General features: G+C 46.2%; 5 protein-coding genes across 5 annotated transcripts; 3 read left to right on the top strand and 2 right to left on the bottom strand.

Moving 5' to 3' along the window:
- Nucleotides 1–1,999: 1,999 nt before the first annotated feature.
- On the top strand, nucleotides 2,000–2,513 carry H6S33_000071 (uncharacterized protein; the record flags this gene model as incomplete). The annotated part of the gene is made up of 4 exons (XM_044832117.1): nucleotides 2,000–2,143; nucleotides 2,213–2,382; nucleotides 2,429–2,434; nucleotides 2,510–2,513. 4 exons carry the CDS (start codon nucleotides 2,000–2,002, stop codon nucleotides 2,511–2,513), a joined length of 324 nt encoding a protein of 107 aa, XP_044699630.1.
- A 3,659-nt stretch (nucleotides 2,514–6,172) lies between these two features.
- Nucleotides 6,173–7,654, top strand: H6S33_000070 (uncharacterized protein; the record flags this gene model as incomplete). Its single annotated transcript, XM_044832106.1, has 2 exons — nucleotides 6,173–6,595; nucleotides 6,668–7,654. The coding sequence occupies 2 exons, from the start codon at nucleotides 6,173–6,175 to the stop codon at nucleotides 7,652–7,654; spliced, it is 1,410 nt and encodes a 469-aa protein (XP_044699629.1).
- Nucleotides 7,655–8,255: 601 nt separating this feature from the next.
- Nucleotides 8,256–10,351, bottom strand: H6S33_000069 (uncharacterized protein; the record flags this gene model as incomplete). Its single annotated transcript, XM_044832094.1, has 5 exons — nucleotides 8,256–8,436; nucleotides 8,496–9,009; nucleotides 9,077–9,829; nucleotides 9,896–10,009; nucleotides 10,087–10,351. The coding sequence occupies 5 exons, from the start codon at nucleotides 10,349–10,351 to the stop codon at nucleotides 8,256–8,258; spliced, it is 1,827 nt and encodes a 608-aa protein (XP_044699628.1).
- A 2,538-nt stretch (nucleotides 10,352–12,889) lies between these two features.
- Nucleotides 12,890–14,502, top strand: H6S33_000068 (uncharacterized protein; the record flags this gene model as incomplete). The annotated part of the gene is made up of 2 exons (XM_044832083.1): nucleotides 12,890–13,296; nucleotides 13,365–14,502. 2 exons carry the CDS (start codon nucleotides 12,890–12,892, stop codon nucleotides 14,500–14,502), a joined length of 1,545 nt encoding a protein of 514 aa, XP_044699627.1.
- A 636-nt stretch (nucleotides 14,503–15,138) lies between these two features.
- Nucleotides 15,139–17,068, bottom strand: H6S33_000067 (uncharacterized protein; the record flags this gene model as incomplete). The annotated part of the gene is made up of 7 exons (XM_044832072.1): nucleotides 15,139–15,241; nucleotides 15,389–15,585; nucleotides 15,665–15,786; nucleotides 15,848–15,955; nucleotides 16,034–16,073; nucleotides 16,178–16,544; nucleotides 16,605–17,068. 7 exons carry the CDS (start codon nucleotides 17,066–17,068, stop codon nucleotides 15,139–15,141), a joined length of 1,401 nt encoding a protein of 466 aa, XP_044699626.1.
- Nucleotides 17,069–18,300: the final 1,232 nt, after the last annotated feature.

Raw genomic sequence — 18,300 nt, 5'->3', positions numbered from 1 at the left:
AATCCAAACTTGATTAGATACCTGCTGACAATATCTGTTGAATCATATCCCAGTCCTCGCCCGCGTGTTTGGATCCCCCAAGGGCTCAGTATTGCTGTTCATTTCGCATTTGATGCCTTCGCGTGTGCGCATAACTAATAAATGAAGCCGGTGCCGGCGATTCGGTGCAATGAGCTCAGATGATCTTAAAGATAGCAGCCAGCTACCACTTAATTGGTCACACACATTTTTACTGTAAGAGCTCACTCTCCGTAGGAAACGGTGTATTAATCGGCCATATCTAGTGACTATGTGAAAATGTGGAATGAATCGATTACTAGTCAATTAGCCATGGCGTACGTCGCGGTTGATAATGAGCGAAATTAAGTTTTCTTGCAGCTTATATAATTGCGGCTTGAGTCGCTCTAGGGCTTCTTAGGCATGCTAACGGTCCTCAGTACTCCCTAATCGGATGTGAAGTACGTACCTACATACTCTACAGACTGCCTGCCTGCCAAATCGAATCTTCGACATCCAGGGCTCGGGCGGCAGATATATGTACACCGATGAACGAATGCACGTGATTGCACATTGTGAAATTAATCGATCGTTACACAATCAACGTCGTCACTCTTTGACTTCTAATTAGTACGTAGAGTCGAAATCTCTTAAGCCTACGACTGAGTTCAAGGAATTTTATTCATCCTGCCTAAAACCTTCAAGCTTCGATCTTAAGAAACAGACTGCATATAAACAATTTGGATCGTGAGTACCGAAGATCGATGCTCTATGTATTGGTACCAACACCCGAGTCTGACCTAAATATAATTAGCTAATTATAAACGCAGAAAACAAAATATGTAACAGGTATACAGCTACTACAATTTATACAATTGTACAATCGGATTCGAGTCTCGTAAATCCATGAATCCATCGAACACAACCAAGATTAGGATATTTACATCGTATATCAAGATCATATATAGATCTACACTCAGTACAACGTACGGTAAACCGTCAACTAAGAACACATATTACTAAACATCACCTGCATAATATTTCTATACACCCACTAGACTTTTAATTGATCGTAGCTTAAAATCAGCTGGTTCAAACGTACCTATTAGTCCAATATATGGTTTACGGTAGCAATACCCCCCCCCCCCCCTCTTTTCTCCCCAGCTTTCTCCCCACCCTGAGTGAGTATTTTTTAAAATAATTTTAGCTAATTATGTTCGAAGATCGCGTTATGGTAGCCATGCACATGTACATGTATGTAAAATAATCCTGAGTGTTCTAGAATTCCTCGAAGCTGCATTGGATTAAATAGACTAGCTCCGTATAAATGTGGCAGACATTGGAGAGAGAGTCTATGGGCGGACGCCAAACGCCCAACAGAGCCTGAATAGTGGCTCGTATTATAATGAGTTTCTAGGAACGCTCCCAATGACATGGCGCATGTCGAGAAGAATTCCGGGGACCAAGCACACATATGAAACTTGAGCCTAAAATGAGCCAGCCCTCTCTGAAGCCGAAAGCACCGGTTTTTATGGTCGGATAGGAAGGAGCATAGATATATTGTGCTGCATGTAGTTACAAATATTGTTCTTACCACCGAGGCCGGGCTGTACTCTTGGTACGTACTGCAGTACTGAACGGGTTAGTTATGGATGGATGCAATGGTGCTCCTGTCAAAACCGTGGGTGACATATTCTAGAAAAAATAACTACATGTTCCACAGATTCCTTCAACTCCTGCATGAAAGCATCACCGCATCATATATCAAGGTTAGAACACTGGTTTTCAGCACTTGTCGACAACTGCCACGAGTAATGATGATAGTAGACTTGCCATATTTCGTTTCTCGTGAAAGCTAGTCAGTCTTTTGTCAATTCTAGCAACGGTTTTATCTTTAAATACCCGATACCCAGCGGCCAGCTCTGCACATCCTTAAACAATTCTTCAGATAATCACAATAAAACTTAGCAGCTACCGCTTTGCCTACAGAAACACCATCACTATGACATCCGAATCTCCGAATTTTTCAAGCGGAAGCCCGAGCGGGATGAATACTGCCGGGTTGGCAGCTGCGGTAGTTTCGGCTGTTGCTGGCGTTCTTGCTTTGTTCAAAGGCTGGAAGGTTTGGAGGAAAGGAAAGGTCGCCGTGAGTGGATTATCAGCAAATTTCATCTGGAAATTACCGGGCTAAGACTAATCACTCTGTATTCATTAGAAAAATCACAAGGATGTAGAATCTGATGCGCATGCCGAAGATTCATTCAGAATCACAGGGACCTCAAATGACATGAGGATTAGCGGAGCGCCCAACACGCATACGAACGTCACTATTCAATTTATTTCTCAGCGTCCCCATCCTCCCATGTATCCAAGCAACTATAGTGGGTACGCAGCCTCACTGCCCAGCAAATAACAAGAGAATCATGAGAAGAGAGAGGTTAGCTTAAATCCGTTGGCTCCCTTCAGTCTCTTTATCTCTTTCGATTGTATTATCAAATGCTAACTTTTATAGTTGAGTGTACATTTTAAGCCCAGTCCCACAAGTCCGCCATATCTCAAGTAGGCGTGGATTTTGTGCGGGAGAAAGCCCCTGAGATCGAGCACTTTGATGTCTTACGGTGAAGTTTATTACATGTCTCAGCGTAGTTAAGTCCGGGTATGGATTCTCGAGATCTCTCTTGCTCATTTCAAATTTTGGTTATCTTGGATCGAGCTCGGAATCTAGGGTTCGTAGTGTTATTTGGGATTTCAAGTCGAGATCAGTTACAAGAAGCATTATTCCATCCGGCGCCAATTGCAATCTTCAAAGCTTTTAGTGCTTCAAGGTCTTTAGTTTCCGTACTTTCCCCGAGTTCATTTGTTTTTCTTTTAAGAGATTATATACCGTAACTACTTAACGGTCGTAGGTCTTGTAGATTATGATAAACAATATAGCCTCATTTTCTCCTAATATACATTTATACGGATCAAGTTCAGTACTAGTATAGTACAGGCAGATGAGATAATTACCTAGTGGCAATACATAACATGTTTAGGCATATTTAATACCGATGAATTATCATGAGCCCTATATATAACACCAGCCATGGTGATCTTGGTTATTTCTTAGCACCAGGACAAATTATCACCGCATTCTTAGGACTAGACTTTATTACATCACCAATGCATCACATGTACTATAAGTAACTGCAATTAAGGGCCCGTTTGGAGGAAGTAAAGTTTAGAAACTGCGTTAAGCAACAATCCCGTTAGCAACCGGCAAACTGAGAAATCCTTCAACGGAGTTTTGGTTTGCCAAACATGGATACCGTTTGGTGGGTTTAACGCATGTATTTTCATGGAAAAGCAAGTCAGACCTACGTTTTCAAAACTCCGTTAAAATCATCAAAACTGCACTTAAAAGTGGCATGCCAAACACATCAACTTTTCTCATAACGAGATTTTCAGTTTTAACGGAGTTTTTGGACTTTTTAACTCCGTTTAGGCCGTTGCCAAACGCGCCCTAAACACCTAGCTCTGAATATCAAAAACACCCCCCCGTCATGATATTATACACCACAGCACATATATATATATCTCATCCATCCGGGCATCGATACATCCTATTCATTAAACATATGCCCGGTGTCAGTTGCAATTGTATACTACATGGCTTGCACAATATTGGATTTTGTACGTTCTATTACAACCAATCATGATCAATCAAGCAACCGGGGCGATATAGTAGATAGACTACATGTCATGTAGACAGGTTCACTTACCCTATTTCAGTTTGATACTATCAATTCATATCAACCCATGGCCACCTCCGCTCCTATTGCCGATTTTTTTTTCCTCCTCGTTAAAAGTCTTGGTGCATATACATGGATACATTGTAGTGAAGTAATTTTAGGGTACCAGCTTAGTAATTGTGCTGGCTAGCTATTAGGATACCTTGATTCACTAATTCTAACGGCTGCACGCTATCAGGCGTCCAGTACAACTATGGTTTCCACTATTCAAGATTGCCTATCGCCAACTCTTGAAGTGTTGAAAACATGGGAACTGCCACGTATTTTAACGTCGGTCATATCTTTGTAATGCCAAATTCAACTAGTACTAGCAGAACAGCTGTCATGTGCATCGATATATCAAGCCTCTTTGCTAGCGTACTTCTATCTACATTTAAATATAATTGACATCCCCCCAAATCGCTTAAAATGAGGCACATATGTGATTTGGAGGGGAGAGAAATATCTAGATCCAGAGTATTGGACTGGTATATACTCATCCGCTTGTCAATGCGGGATGACACAACTGTCAATACGGGATGACTCGACTGTCATACCTTAACCTGGCAACATTACTGACACCCTATAATCTACATAGGTATAGAGGCTAGAATTCAGGTGTAAGATCAATTGATTGACAAGAGAGATAATGAAATCTGCTAGCATGAGCCATGCCCTTGCAAGGAAATTGGCCCCGATTTTGGGGGGCCAGTATGGGGCGGTAAATGTGTCAAAAGTAATTTTACCAACGGTAGTAAATTATTTTACCACCGGTGGTGAAAATAATACCAGTATGGATACCCTATAATGCTAATTTTTATGATAAAAGCACAGACCTTTTGGCCAAAAGGGGCCATATAATGCCAATATATATGAAAATTGTCCACCGGTGGGGAATCTCACCATCGGTGGCGGTATTTCACCACCGGTGGGAAATTTTCATAAGTTTTGGCATTAATGATTGAACATTTACTTATTTAGTATAGCGCAGCATAAAGACCGAAACTCAGTGTTTATACCGGTGGAAATGTACTAATGTAGGATAGCGTGCAGATACAATGACTGAAATTCAGTGCTTATACCACCGGTGGTAAATAATTTACTACTGTTGGTAAAATTACTTTTGACACATTTACCGCTCCATAGGCCAGTATCATACTAATAGCTTAAGGGATAAGCGATATGAATTAAAAAAAAAAAAAAAAAAAAGAGGGGGAAGGCGATGGGTGGAGGCGAGTGATAGCTCATGAACTCATTCAATTGCTAAACACATGTCTCACGAGGTATGAGACGAACCTCTGCGAATCCGAAGCCTTTTCTACCAGCTCATCTATAGAGATGTATGTATTGCTGGCAATATAGATGGACCCACAGTAAACCCGTTTACACTGTGTGATTACTACTTATATATCGACGCCTTCCCTAGCCATCCATCCGAACACCCCCCTCACCCGAATAGTTGAGTATGATTGGTACAGAACCGGTTGCAACGAAGATTCTCTCTTTTGAAGTTGACTTTTCGGGTGAGGGGGGTGTTCGGGTGGCTAGGGAAGGCGTTTAACACTCAGTTTTGTCGTGGAAGAGATTGGATAATGTGACCGATAAGATGAACCCATGGATTGGATGGTTTCTGCGCGCGTGAGCACGTTGATTTAGTCCACCAGTTGATAAAAACACGCTACACCATAAAAAAAAGGAATAGTCCGTGAGAACTGGATAACGAGGTCAGATGCCGTTTCAATCAGGTGGTCTGCGTGAGAAAGATCCGAAAGCATCGGCATACAAGAAACACCTCGAACGGAGCTATACCAATACCTACGCCTATCTCTTAGTCCGTCGATAAACGCCGCCCCTTTCCCCTTCCCCGTCTCATACCTAGCACAGATATAGCTGATAGTGTCAATCATTTGATTTGAATCAATCTCTGCTGTAGATTTTCTGTACCCGCATGAGAGGGGGGAAGGGGCAAGGGACAGGCAGCATTGAAAACCCAAGAAGAGTAGCCGTTGCACCTATAAATCTGAGTAGGCATGTTTTGTTTCGGGGGCAAGTCCTGAAGTCGAAAGCCATATACGAAGTGCGTTTATATAATTATGCGTTCCACAGCGGCCACGCAGTGTTGGCAGTCATGCATGCAGCGTGGAGGATTTATCGAGAGTTCGAAGCTTCATACATAGGGTAGTTGTGGGTTCTAAAAGCAGCTAGATGTATCTTACCAATGGTTACTTGGTGAGTGAAAAAAGAAAATGTCACGGTCTGCATGGGTGGTATCCAGTAACTACATAGAGTAGTGTAATGCGGCTACCATAAACAATGGAGGGGCTCTGCTTCATGTGCTATCATACGTCACAACTCCTCCCACCACGGCCTATCTACCTCCACAGCAATAATTATTTCGAACAACCATGCGACCTAGCCTTCGCTCACAGCTGTGGGTGTTCCCAAATCCCTTGCGACAGACCCTGGCTCCATCGCGACGTTGCGCTCGTGTCCGACATTCTTCGACTTCAACAACTTACTCAACCCCACTTGCGAAGCACCTCGCTGACGCTATCAAGGCTAATGGCCCAATCTCCCTCGCAGTATACATGCGGCAATGTCTTACGAACCCCGAAGGCGGCTACTACACAACCACCCGTACCGAAGGCCGTGATCCGTTTGGCCGACGCGGAGACTTCATCACGAGCCCAGAGATATCCCAGATGTTTGGTGAAATGATTGGGATCTGGATTGTCGCCGAGTGGATGGCCCAGGGAAAGAAAAAGGACGGTGTGCAGATAGTGGAACTAGGTCCAGGGAGAGGCACGTTGATGGATGATGTTCTTCGTGTATGTGGCCCTACCTACTTTCACTCACCCCCGAGGGTGGGAACGATGAGTTGACTGAATAAGTGACTGTAGACATTGAACTTATTCAAACCCCTCCGTGATGCAGTGAGTGAGATATACCTTATCGAGGCATCTGCGTCTCTTCGTGAGACCCAGCGGAAGCTCCTCTGCGGCGAAGCCACGTCTTTCGAATCTATCGGAAAGGGCGAGCGCTGCATGAGCAAATACGCCATCCCTATAGTCTGGTATGAAGACCTCAGCTTCGTCCCAACTAAAACCACCGCGACTCCCCCTACTTTGACAACTCCCTTCATACTAGCCCACGAATTCTTCGATGCGCTTCCCATCCACGCATTCACCTCGACAACCGGGGGCTGGCGCGAACTCCTCGTCCACCACCTCCCCCCGCGCACAACCCATGTCACCCTACACACCCCACGTTCCCAATCCCTCGAACCAGTTCCCGAGTTTGCTCTCACAACGGCCAAATCCCAGACACCACACTCGGCCATCCTCCCAGAGCTCTCCCCCCGTTACAAGGCCCTCAAGAAGCATGTCAACTCCACGATCGAAATCTCGCCCGAATCACTAACAATAATGGAATCCATCTCTACCCGTATTGGAGACTCAAAGAGTGGGGCAGCACTGGTTATAGATTATGGCACGGAGTCCACCATCCCCGTGAATTCACTTAGGGGGATCAGAGCGCACAGGACTGTATCTCCGTTTATCAACCCCGGAGAGGTTGATCTGTCTGCTGATGTGGACTTTATGGCATTGGCTGAGAGGGCGCTGGATGCTAGCCCCGATGTAGAGGTGCATGGGCCTATAGAACAGGGTACATTCTTGGGCATGATGGGTATGAAGGAGAGAATGGAAGCTCTTACGGGGGCTATGAAGGGGGATGATGAGACAAAGAGGCTTTTGGAAAGTGGATACAAGAGATTGGTAGATAGAGGTGTGAGTGGAATGGGCAGGATCTATAAGGCCATGGCTGTCGTTCCAGAGAGTGGGGGAAGGAGACCTGTGGGCTTTGGCGGTGGTGTTGTAGATGCATAGAGGAAAATATGCAATATAGTATAAGCGATATAAATTCATAAGATCGATATATCTTTAGAGGAAAACATATTAGACAGTGATAGTTTTCGATCTCATACAATTGATCATTGACAGTGACGTAATAGCAGGGCATGAAGGTTATTAATTGATCTTATCTTGATCTAATCAGAATATCTGCATCATGCATCCTTAATAGAGTACATCCTTCAACGCTAATCCTAGCAAGACTTGATTGGTTAGTAAACAACCTCCGGTCAATACATGTAATCATGGCACGGATCTAGTGCCGGCCGGGTATCTTAAACTGAAACTCTCAAGCTGAGCTTGATAACAACTGCAGGAACGCAGATACTGCCTGTTCAAGGCTTGGATTCGGCGCCACCCCATGTCTCACGCGGCGCCTGACTATCCTGTAATATGGACAGATGAATGCAAAGTATCGACTGGAACCTGCTATTGATCTTCATATTGGCACTCAGAATAAATCAGTTTGATTATTTGCTTCTAGGCCATTAAATATTTACAATCGTTATGAATAAATAAATTCATCAACCGCTACAAAAAAAAGTAGTACAATGGATAAAGATAAATATGGGTTCATCTAAGATGCGTCCTGGGATGCCGCCTGGGGTATCGCATGTTCTTCAGTGTCCCTTGCTCCACCAACGTGATGACCTTCCGGGAGTTTGTTGAGCTCATCCTCCTGTTTATCGAGATTTCTGAACTGAATCCAGAATACGAGCATAGAGATGAAAGCAATAACAGCCATTGAGCCATAGTTCCTGTATGATGTTAGGTGTTGTTCTGGCAATGGGAGGCATGGAACAAAGAAGAAACTTACCAGACAAGCAACGGGTCCTCTGAAACTGTAATGAATGCTTCACCAATAGCAGCAGCAATAGCAGTCATAACCAAAAAGCATGACATAACCAAACTCCTCATGTTCCTTGGTGCTTTGGTGAACGCATACTCCAAGCCAGTAATACTGGCAAAGATTTCAGAAATGGCAATGAGAATATATGATCCAGTCTGTGCCCACACATTTATATTAACCGTAGTTTTGCATTCTGCAGCATGGCTTCCACAATCACTATGCTTGTAGAGATAAGCCTGAATGACAGCAGCCCAGATCATCGCCATGGAACCTGTCAGGAAACCAGCGGTAATCCTCTTAATAGGAGTGAACCTGATCCCAGCTTTTCGGAGTGCCGGATAAATCACCAGATCGAATAGTGGAATAAGGATGATAAGCGCGAAGGGGTCGAGATTGGACATGATGTCGTTAGGCAGACCATGAGTGTTCATAACAGCGGCCTGAGAAGTTAGGTTGTTGTTAATCTGATTGTATGTGAGCCCTGATTGGTAGTGAAATGTCAGTATTTAGATATAATTACTTTTAGACTATTAAGTAGTTTAACTCACAGTAAAGTGGGAAATACAAAAATACAGTGCATGCCTTGAACCCTCTCCTGACCTCATCAACCCACAAGTCATCAAAGGTCATCCAGCTCGGCTTGGACTCAGGAGTAAAGTTGCTTGGCTTAACCCTCTCCCAGAAGCTTCCATCGTTCATGTTTTTGTATACGATAAAGGGGTTGATTGACCACCTCCCCTTCATTCCGAAAAACCAAATGCGCATTGCCTTAGAAAGAACGCTTCCAGCTGGCGGATGCGTAACGTACTTATTTCTTCCCCAAAACATGACGAGCGGGCAGAACATGAACACGACAGTTGGGAGAGTGTATGAAAGCCAGAACCCAACATATTTCTCGGCGTAAACCATCGAAATCTGTCCAACGAGCGCACCAACGTTGATCATGAGATAGAACCAGTTGTAGATTTTGTTAGTGGTGAGTGCGGGGTCTAGAATCACTCTTTCTCCAGACGGCAGAGTCGTTACTCTCATCCTGGTTTGAGTGTATTGCTCAGCGACAAGTGGAGAGATATTAGCCTTGAAAGCACCGGTTCCGAGACCCATGATGATGATTGCGATTGAAAAACATCCAACCGATCCCTTGGGGTTTTCGATAACATCGGGAAGGGCTGAAACGATGAGGAGAATATGGCCGATAAGTGTGATTCCAATGGCGACACAAATGGTCTTGTAGCGACCCCAGTAGGTATCTGCTACGTAGGCACCAACAAGCGGCATCAAGTAAACCCAAAATTGGTTGACTAAATAAAATCAGTAAATTTTGTCGTGAATGTATTTCGCGATTGATCATAACAAATAACACTTACAAGTACCGAGACCAGTTGAGGCTCTTTGTCCAAGATCAAGAGCTCCGGACTGGCCCCCATGGCCAGCACCGGTTCTAGATCCAGGTGGAAGCGGCTGCTGGATGAAATTCGTAACTGTAATTCATTACAACTGGTGCATTAGTTTTACAAAAATCCTGCTAAAAGTCTGTCGGGCTACTAGTATGACTTACAGACAACAGTCGTGCCATAGTAGGAGAATCGTTCGCAAAGCTCCACGAATACAACTGGGAAAGCCTTCCATGGGACCTTGTCAGGAATCCTCTGTAACGAGTCCAGCTCCTCGGCAGTTGGGTAATCGTCATCTTCCTCCGCCGTTGTCTCTGCTTCCTTAGTATAAGTTGGGACTTCGCTCTCATGCTTCTCAGGAATCGTCTCCGCCAAAGCTGGGTTGTGCTTCTCGCCAACAACGGCATCGTCAATGGCAAGACCACTCATGATTGAAACCGCTCGTCTTGGTCACTTATGGTGTGGGATTAAGCTGGCTTTCGAAGTTCACCTTGCAATACAAGAGATGGCCCACTGAAACGGATCCTTAGCCGGCCTCTTTATACTCAGATATAGGCAAGTATTCTATCATAGTATTTCCTCCGAGCCCACATAGCATAGCACATTCCGTTTCTGTCGAAGGTCATAACGGCGCTACAGCTATCAGGGCCTACCATCGATCTTCAGGGTATGTATCACAAAATAATAACAAAAGCAGCAGCAGCAACAGCTCAGACAAAACAGATAATCCTCTGTGATTTGTCCAGCGGTTTCTTTCAATTAAAACGAAAGATCGTTGTCTTCGCCCAGAATACTTTAAGAGGCAGGCCCCTCGAGAACACCTGCTAAAAGATACAATTGGCCGGACCGCCTGCCTAAACAGTGCTCTGCCCTCTCCTCTGGGATTTTGTGTTTTAATCGTATCAGCGGCGATATCTGTGGTGTAGCCGCCTAGCACATGATGATAGGCATCCTTGTGGGAGGCGTAAATCAAGCTATTTCAAAGGGATACGATTTGAAGGCCTTCCCGGGAAAAAATTGTGCAATGTGGCCCAGAAATGGTCCAACCAGAGCAAAGGGGATCGTAATTTGATAATCCCTTTGCATTCTTTTGGCACCGGATTTCATTTCAAAAGGTTTGGTCCGTATTTAGGTTATACATAGGTATGTATGTACCACGTTCCCGTGTTGTTTCGCGTGATGCCGCTGCTGTTATCCATACACTTGGATTAACAAGGAGCCCTCTTATAGTTAACGCCCGCGGAAAACCGTCCTGATCCGAGGTGAGGGGTCAGTCGTCAACATTGGCAGGTGTTGAACGCGGATTTATTTCTACTCCAAAGCCAAGAAGATAAAGGGCCGGACTTATCGAGCCTGTGGAGTAGTAAATGGACGGTTGCTGACAGCTTATGCCGTTCTTCCGCGACTTAGAGAAGCTTGGTATCGACGTCGTTTGAAGTCAAACAATGTTGTATTTGAGTAAGCTGAAAAGTGCTTCTACCATTCCATCTGGGGCATTATCTACGGCGAGAAGAAGAAGCGAGTGAGTCATGAGAAGCATATACATGTCATTTATAGTTAATTTACTAATATTCGGTCGGGAACACTGATGTCAACAACGGCCCCCAAAATAAGCTTCTTTAGCTCGCCTAGGCGACATCAAGCCGCGTCTTGGTGAAAGCTTGAGTCAAGCCAAGTCAAGGACAAGATATTGGCATCACCAAGTGAACCTTGGTATTTTTCTATAAATCCAATTCAACGAGCTTTATGGATTCAAGGTCATTTCACTGATGTTTTTCGAGTCGATACTAATCTTTGACCTGTATCGCTAACGATTTCCATCACCTAAGATTTTCACAAGCATCCTAGAAGCCCTGCAATTTTGCCTCTATCTCTCAAGTTTGTTCCCAACACCTTGCTGCTCGACCTGTCTCAGGAAGGTGTTGGGTACTGCAAACGGGGCTTTGAAAGTCTGGATCTATGGTAATTTAGGCACCGCGTAGGGGAATTCGAACTGAACATTGCACACCATCGACCCTATAATTCCGTAGTCGTGTGCTAATTGATTCGGGGACTTTGCATCTTGGGACAAGTCAGAAACAACGTGCAGCGTTTATCTTGGAGTCCTGGGTGCAGGAATCTTCTGCTAATTGTAATCTCATCGACAAGGAGGGCATGTAGGCACCGCGAGTACAAGCTGGAGACATATTCATCCACACGCCGATGAATGTCTTTTGCCCAAAAACAATACAGGACCAAACTGTGAGGTTATTCATGACCTTCGACTTTTAGAAGTCATTGGGGGCCATTGAGGTTAAACGAGACTTGAAGATCAATGAAGAAGTAGAAGGTCCTCTATGTCGTATCCCAATGGGGTATAGGCCCAGTGCGCTGACGAGCGAACCTCGGCTCTGGAATTTATCAACGAACGGCCACTCCCGGCAGCACCGGAACTGGCCTAGAATTTGCATACCTTAGTTGATTGGCTCTTGGTGAGGATGCTCAACTTCTCCAACTCCTACGAAGTACTCTTAAAGAGTGTAGACTACAAACCCTCCAGATACCTACATAAATACATCCTGAAAATTTACAAGTCTGGGACGTATGTATTCTTGGCAGCATCCGGAACGACCACCGACTCTGCAGAAAGGGAGAAGGCATCCATCGACGGATCAGTTGCGATTCAGCAGCTTCAAGTCCTCCAATGATGTTGAACCGATAGCCGTTTGTACAATTGTGCTTCCAAATCTCCACAATTCTAGACGGAAGATTGTGTCGGGTAGCCGTTATTCTCGTACCACTCCATGCACAGCTCATCACGCGATTTCACGTCTCAACGTCGCCCCACTTCGCCGCCCAAAACTCCCCCGCGCGCACCTCTCAACCCATTCACAAAACATCAGACATCTGGTTCAAGAGACTGACAGAAAAATACAACATCTGTTACTCAATAACTGTGGTCATCTAGTCTCCAAATCACTCTAAACAATGTCTGCTGCGTTCGCAGGGCTGCGGCTAGCCGGTTCAACCTTTGGTCGACAATGTATTCCTAAGCAACACCTCTCGCAGAGATGCTTCTCAAACGGCGCGTTTTTCACTAGGAAATTCCCTAAAGCCCCAACTCTGCTTGCTCGTAGGCAGTTCACCTTTACTTCCAAGAATCCGATCCTTGAGACGGCGGGCGCAGGTACGAAGGTGGCCGAGTCGCCATTGGGCGGGCTTGCAGATGGATTTGCGGCGGGCAAGCAGGCGATCAAGGACGCCGCCCATGTGAAAAGACGCTCTTTCTTCCCGGAGACGAGCAGTAAGGCAGCTGGTTACTGGCTCATTGGATCTGCGGGTTTGGTTTTTGGTATTGTGGTTCTTGGCGGTTTGACTCGTCTTACTGAGTCCGGGTATGTCACCTCCGTCACACATCGCCCATACATTTTCAAAGAAACTATCTCTCATATTCGGCGCATAGTCTTTCAATTACAGAATGGAAGCCGGTCACCGGCACTCTTCCCCCGCTGACAGCGGCGGACTGGGAAGAAAACTTCTCGAAATATCGCAACTCGCCCGAGTACCGTATCTTAAATCCCAACATGACCCTTGATGAATACAAATTCATCTACTACATGGAATGGTCACACCGCCTCCTTGGCCGTTTCATCGGTCTCTCCTTCGTCCTCCCTGGTCTCTACTTTGTTGCCCGCCGCCGCGTCTCCGCACGCATGGCAGCGCGCATCGCCGGAATCTCCGCTCTCATCGGCTTCCAAGGCTTCATTGGCTGGTGGATGGTTAAGAGCGGTATCCAAGACGACCTCTTCCAGAAACCTGGCTCCCACCCACGCGTCAGCCAGTACCGTCTCACCGCACACTTGGGCGCCGCGTTCGCTGTATACGCTGCCATGCTCTGGAACGGTCTCTCCGTCCTCCGTGAAAACCGCCTCCTGAACCCAGACCCCAAGGCCGCACTCGCCGAGTACAAAGCACTTGCAAATCCCAACCTGCGCATATTCCGCGGCAGCGTCGCCGTCGTCATGGCCATGGTCTTCCTTACCGCCATGTCTGGAGGTCTTGTCGCCGGCCTAGATGCGGGACTCATCTACAACGAGTTCCCGAAGATGGGAACCGGTTTCATGCCGCCAACTAAGGAGATGTTCGACCCCTTCTACTCCCACACTCCCGACCAGACCGACCTCTGGTGGCGCAATATGCTTGAGAACCCCACGACCGTGCAGTTCGACCACCGTGTTCTCGCCATGACCACCTTCTCGCTGATCGTCGCGCTGTTCGCCTACAGCCGCTACAACCCCAAGGTTGCGGCTGCGCTGACAAAGCGCGCAAAGGTCGGCACCATGGGAGTGCTCCATCTGGCGATCCTTCAGGTGCTTCTGGGCATCACGACACTCATACATATGGTGCCAACGCACTTGGCGGCGACGCATCAGGCGGGTAGTTTGGCGCTGCTGACGGGAACGATTGTGCTTGGAAGTCGGGTCTGGCTGCCGAGATATGCGGCGAGGGTGGCGAGTAAGAGGATTGAGATGTTGAGTGCCGGTGCGAAGGGGTTGAAGCTCCCGGTTAAGCCGAACGTTGTGAAGGCGGAGGGGTTGTAGATGGGGTAGAGTTGGGCTGGGGAGTAACCGTACATACTAGTAGGTGCTTGTATAAAAGGGATGGTTAGAAGGGAACGGAGCTGGCGCTCCCGATTATAAATGGCTTTACAGTACATATCTTCGTTTCTTGTATATTATTTAGTACTTTTTTCTTTTTTTTTAGAGGCGGATTGGAATACAGACACCACTCAATTATATTTTTTGCTCTTTGGCGCGCATGAGGTTGTCTGCTTAGTTTTGGGATGTGTTTTGCCCCTTCGTTATTTTGTATAGTCGGATACCTCAGATCAAACCAGTCTTTAATTGTCTTACTCACTTTCCCATTCTTTTTCCTATATGGTACTACGGTTCGCTTGGTTCTCGAGTAACCCTGTAAACCCGGCCAGTGTTATTCAAGCACCAAATATCACTCGGCTGATTCAATGTAACAATCTTGATTGATTGATCTTTATTGGACGATCAATAACGAGATCGGTCCCGATATTCATTGCGAAAGGTGTTCATGTGCTGATAGACTGACTGATGAACCCTATGATTTGCTCATACTCCTAAAATATCAAGCGCCAGTTACCATACAAAAAACCAACTCCTGGCCCTCCCCCCCAGACAATACAATAAAAAAATATGTTCATAACCTTACAAACTGTGCCCCTTTCCCTTGCTCTTCGCATCACCGTCCTTCCAAGACAGGATCAATAGACATGATACAGGGTTCTCAAGAGAGCATCGTACGGCTTTCCTAGAGAGTTGGATGGGGATTAGTCTAGTAGATAGCTACCCTCTTTCTCATAAGAAACTGCCACATCCTTTTGGATCTCAGACTCTTATATTAAAATCCACTCTTTTCCAGTATCGAGCAAAGCAACAACAACTCAGAACACGGTACCTGTATTTTTCGAGTTCCTCCGCCTCTTCGGTCGTAAGAACACGAGGGAGGGTTCTAAATCTATCCCTTTCATTCATCTCGTGAAATTCTAGCATGCTATGTGTATAAAATAGCTCCGGGTCTGTCAAGTACTCACACACGGGCGAAGGAGGTAGTCCAGGGATATCGAGCCAACGTTCTTTGCCAAACATGTCCGCCTAGCGACAAAATATCAGGCAATGCTCGGAGGAAGAATTTGGGTATACATCCAAACCGGGGGCGTTTGTGGGGGCGTACCCGACTGATATCCTTCTCTCCCCTCAGGAAGAAGTTCAGCGTTTCCACGGTTATATTATGTCTTCTTATAAGACGATAGAGGGGGGTCGAGGCCTCCTCGTAGGGGCTGGGGGCGACTCGTTCTACGAACTCGTGAGGATCCGGAAACCAATGGTCGAAATAGGCATCCAGGCGACCACCGACCATGACTCCCCGATCCTCCATCCAACAAGTTTGGATATCGGCTTCCAGATATGCTAGCGCTGTGCGAAGTCTGCGTTGTACCCTCGCCAGGCTGCTGCTTTCTAATGACTTAAGCCTCCGTTGAGGGTTGTTGAAAGCAGGAAATCCCGTCGTTAAGGTATCGTCCTCGAAAATTGGCTCGAGTACCTTTGGTGTTGGTATACGGGGATCTTGCCATGTAGTATACCTATTGTTATGATTCACAAAATATATCCTGTAAGTATCGGTATATCGTATTTCCCACCCTGTGGGTAAAATGTGCGTCCCGCGCGCGCGCAACCTTGGACTCACCATGGGCCGCGTCGCCCGCCCTCTCAGATCCGTGGAGCACCTCTTGTCAGCGGGACCAGCCAAAGGGCTTCTCACTTTCCTCCACGCAATATGGTTTTTTTCAAGGTTATGGTATAGATCTCTGATCCGAAGATCACTCCGTGGAGGATTCTTTGGTCTGGGTCCTCGATAATATGCAGGTGGAGGATCAACTTCTTCGTCCATTTGATACGATATATCCACAACTTGTTGCTTTTCGGATTCGTGGTGAGGGGCCTGATTAGCTGAGCTGTCCCTTCCCCACTCATCGTTTCCCTCCTCGAACCACATAGGGATATCGTTCCACGCCGGGCAGTCCCGTATCGAAGCAGGGCAACGATACTCAAACCTATACAAAATCTCGTTGGAGTAGTCGATGCTATACGTGCGCCTTGTAATCTTGCCGTACCTCCAAGCCATGATGGTTCTAGCCCCAGATAGCGGCCTTTCTGCTGCTGGACGCGGATAATACACCATCGTCGCTCTGAAGATCCTCAGCTGTATCATCCAATGTATGGGTAGAATTGTATCCGCGCCCGGAGGTGGACAAAAAAATCTCGGGGTACTATCCAAGTGGAGGTAGCTGTCCTCGCCCACAGGTGGGCCGTGATCAAAAAATGTTACAAAAGCAGGCCACCATTTGGGCCTGGCAACTACTTGCGACTCATTGTTTGGTAGGATCACGAGGTAATGCGTGCATTTTTCCTCGGATTCGCAGATGGGGGCGAGTTTGAGGGTGACGAACCAGCGTTTGGTTGGGTAGCCGGGGATTATGCAGTGTACTGCACTGTTTCTGACTTTGACATTGAACTCGGGGCAGGTGAACTCCTTGGTTGATATTGATACGGAGACGTCATGTTCTGGGTGCTTCATCTCGAGGATTCAGTGGATGTCTGAGTTCGACTCGGTGTCGGTGAGTTGTATCGAATATGAGAGGAGGGGCTCGTAAGAGGTCGAGGAATGGTCAAAATGACACGTATGAGGCAAGGTTAAAGACGGTTTCTCGATGTTTAGGAGACAATAATATAGAACAGAATTTGTTGTATATCATGAAAGGTGAACGAAACTTGGTTGCTCTCAACCATTATATAATTAATGAGGTCTTATATATAGCCATGCGTATAGCTCTTGGCGTGTCAGACATTAATAGAATCATCTGAATTCTAGATGACCACATAGTGACAACCATATATATGCTCCTCTGCTCCTAGACTCCGAGGTCTGACGTTTTCTGTGCCTACGATGTCGAGTGACAGATTATGATTTTGACAACAGGTCAATATGCACGTGGTGTTGAGCGCCCACATTCTTGGGGCTCGGTGAATTGAGATCTTCGAGCCGGAAGTTATTTTATTTCATTGGGTGTTCCTGACTGTTGCCATAGTCCGACAAGTATCTTCTCCCCCCACCATCAAGCCTGCAGTGGGAGGCTCTATAGAATCGTTATTTCACCTTGTTATATTCGCCGCCTCCGACTGTCCAGCCACAACACCCATCCAAAGATCACCCGTAATTAAACCTTGGATTGTTAGGAATCAGAATAGTGATGGACACGAGGCCGTTCGATCCAACCTGGTTCGAGGTTCCATATCGTACCTAATAATAGGCCCAGCTATCACGACTTCGAATCCTCAATACGCTAGCAAGTCAATGTAGTAAGAATACGGTATTCTTCTTGTAATACCGGGTAGTGATTCCACTGCCGTTTTCATTCGCAGACACTGTCCGTGTCGTAGGTAGTACTGTATTAACAAGATATTTTGACGTTTTATAAATCTAACACTAGCTATAGTCTAAAGGATCCCTTCCCTCCGTCTGTCCCCACATTCATCGGATCCACTTTTAATTTTAATGGAGCAGCTATAAACGCTGTCTCCACAACGACCCCCCCCCCCCCCCCCCACCCCACAGTACCTGAAAACAGCGGAAGGGATAGGTAGTTAAGAGGTTCACAAGAGACCGACCATTTACGTCGCAGAGGGACTCGCCCCAAACTCGATCGACTTGCATGGGCGGAGGGGTCGGTGATATTTGACTCCCATTGCAACCCAAACCCACCAATTTGAATAACTTGGAATAAAACCAGCCTTAATTTTATACCAACG

This window comes from Morchella sextelata (assembly GCF_020137385.1).
Source record: "Morchella sextelata strain SCLS chromosome Unknown scls_1, whole genome shotgun sequence".
Lineage (NCBI taxonomy): Eukaryota > Fungi > Ascomycota > Pezizomycetes > Pezizales > Morchellaceae > Morchella > Morchella sextelata.
This window is presented reverse-complemented; position numbering and strand designations above follow the sequence as displayed.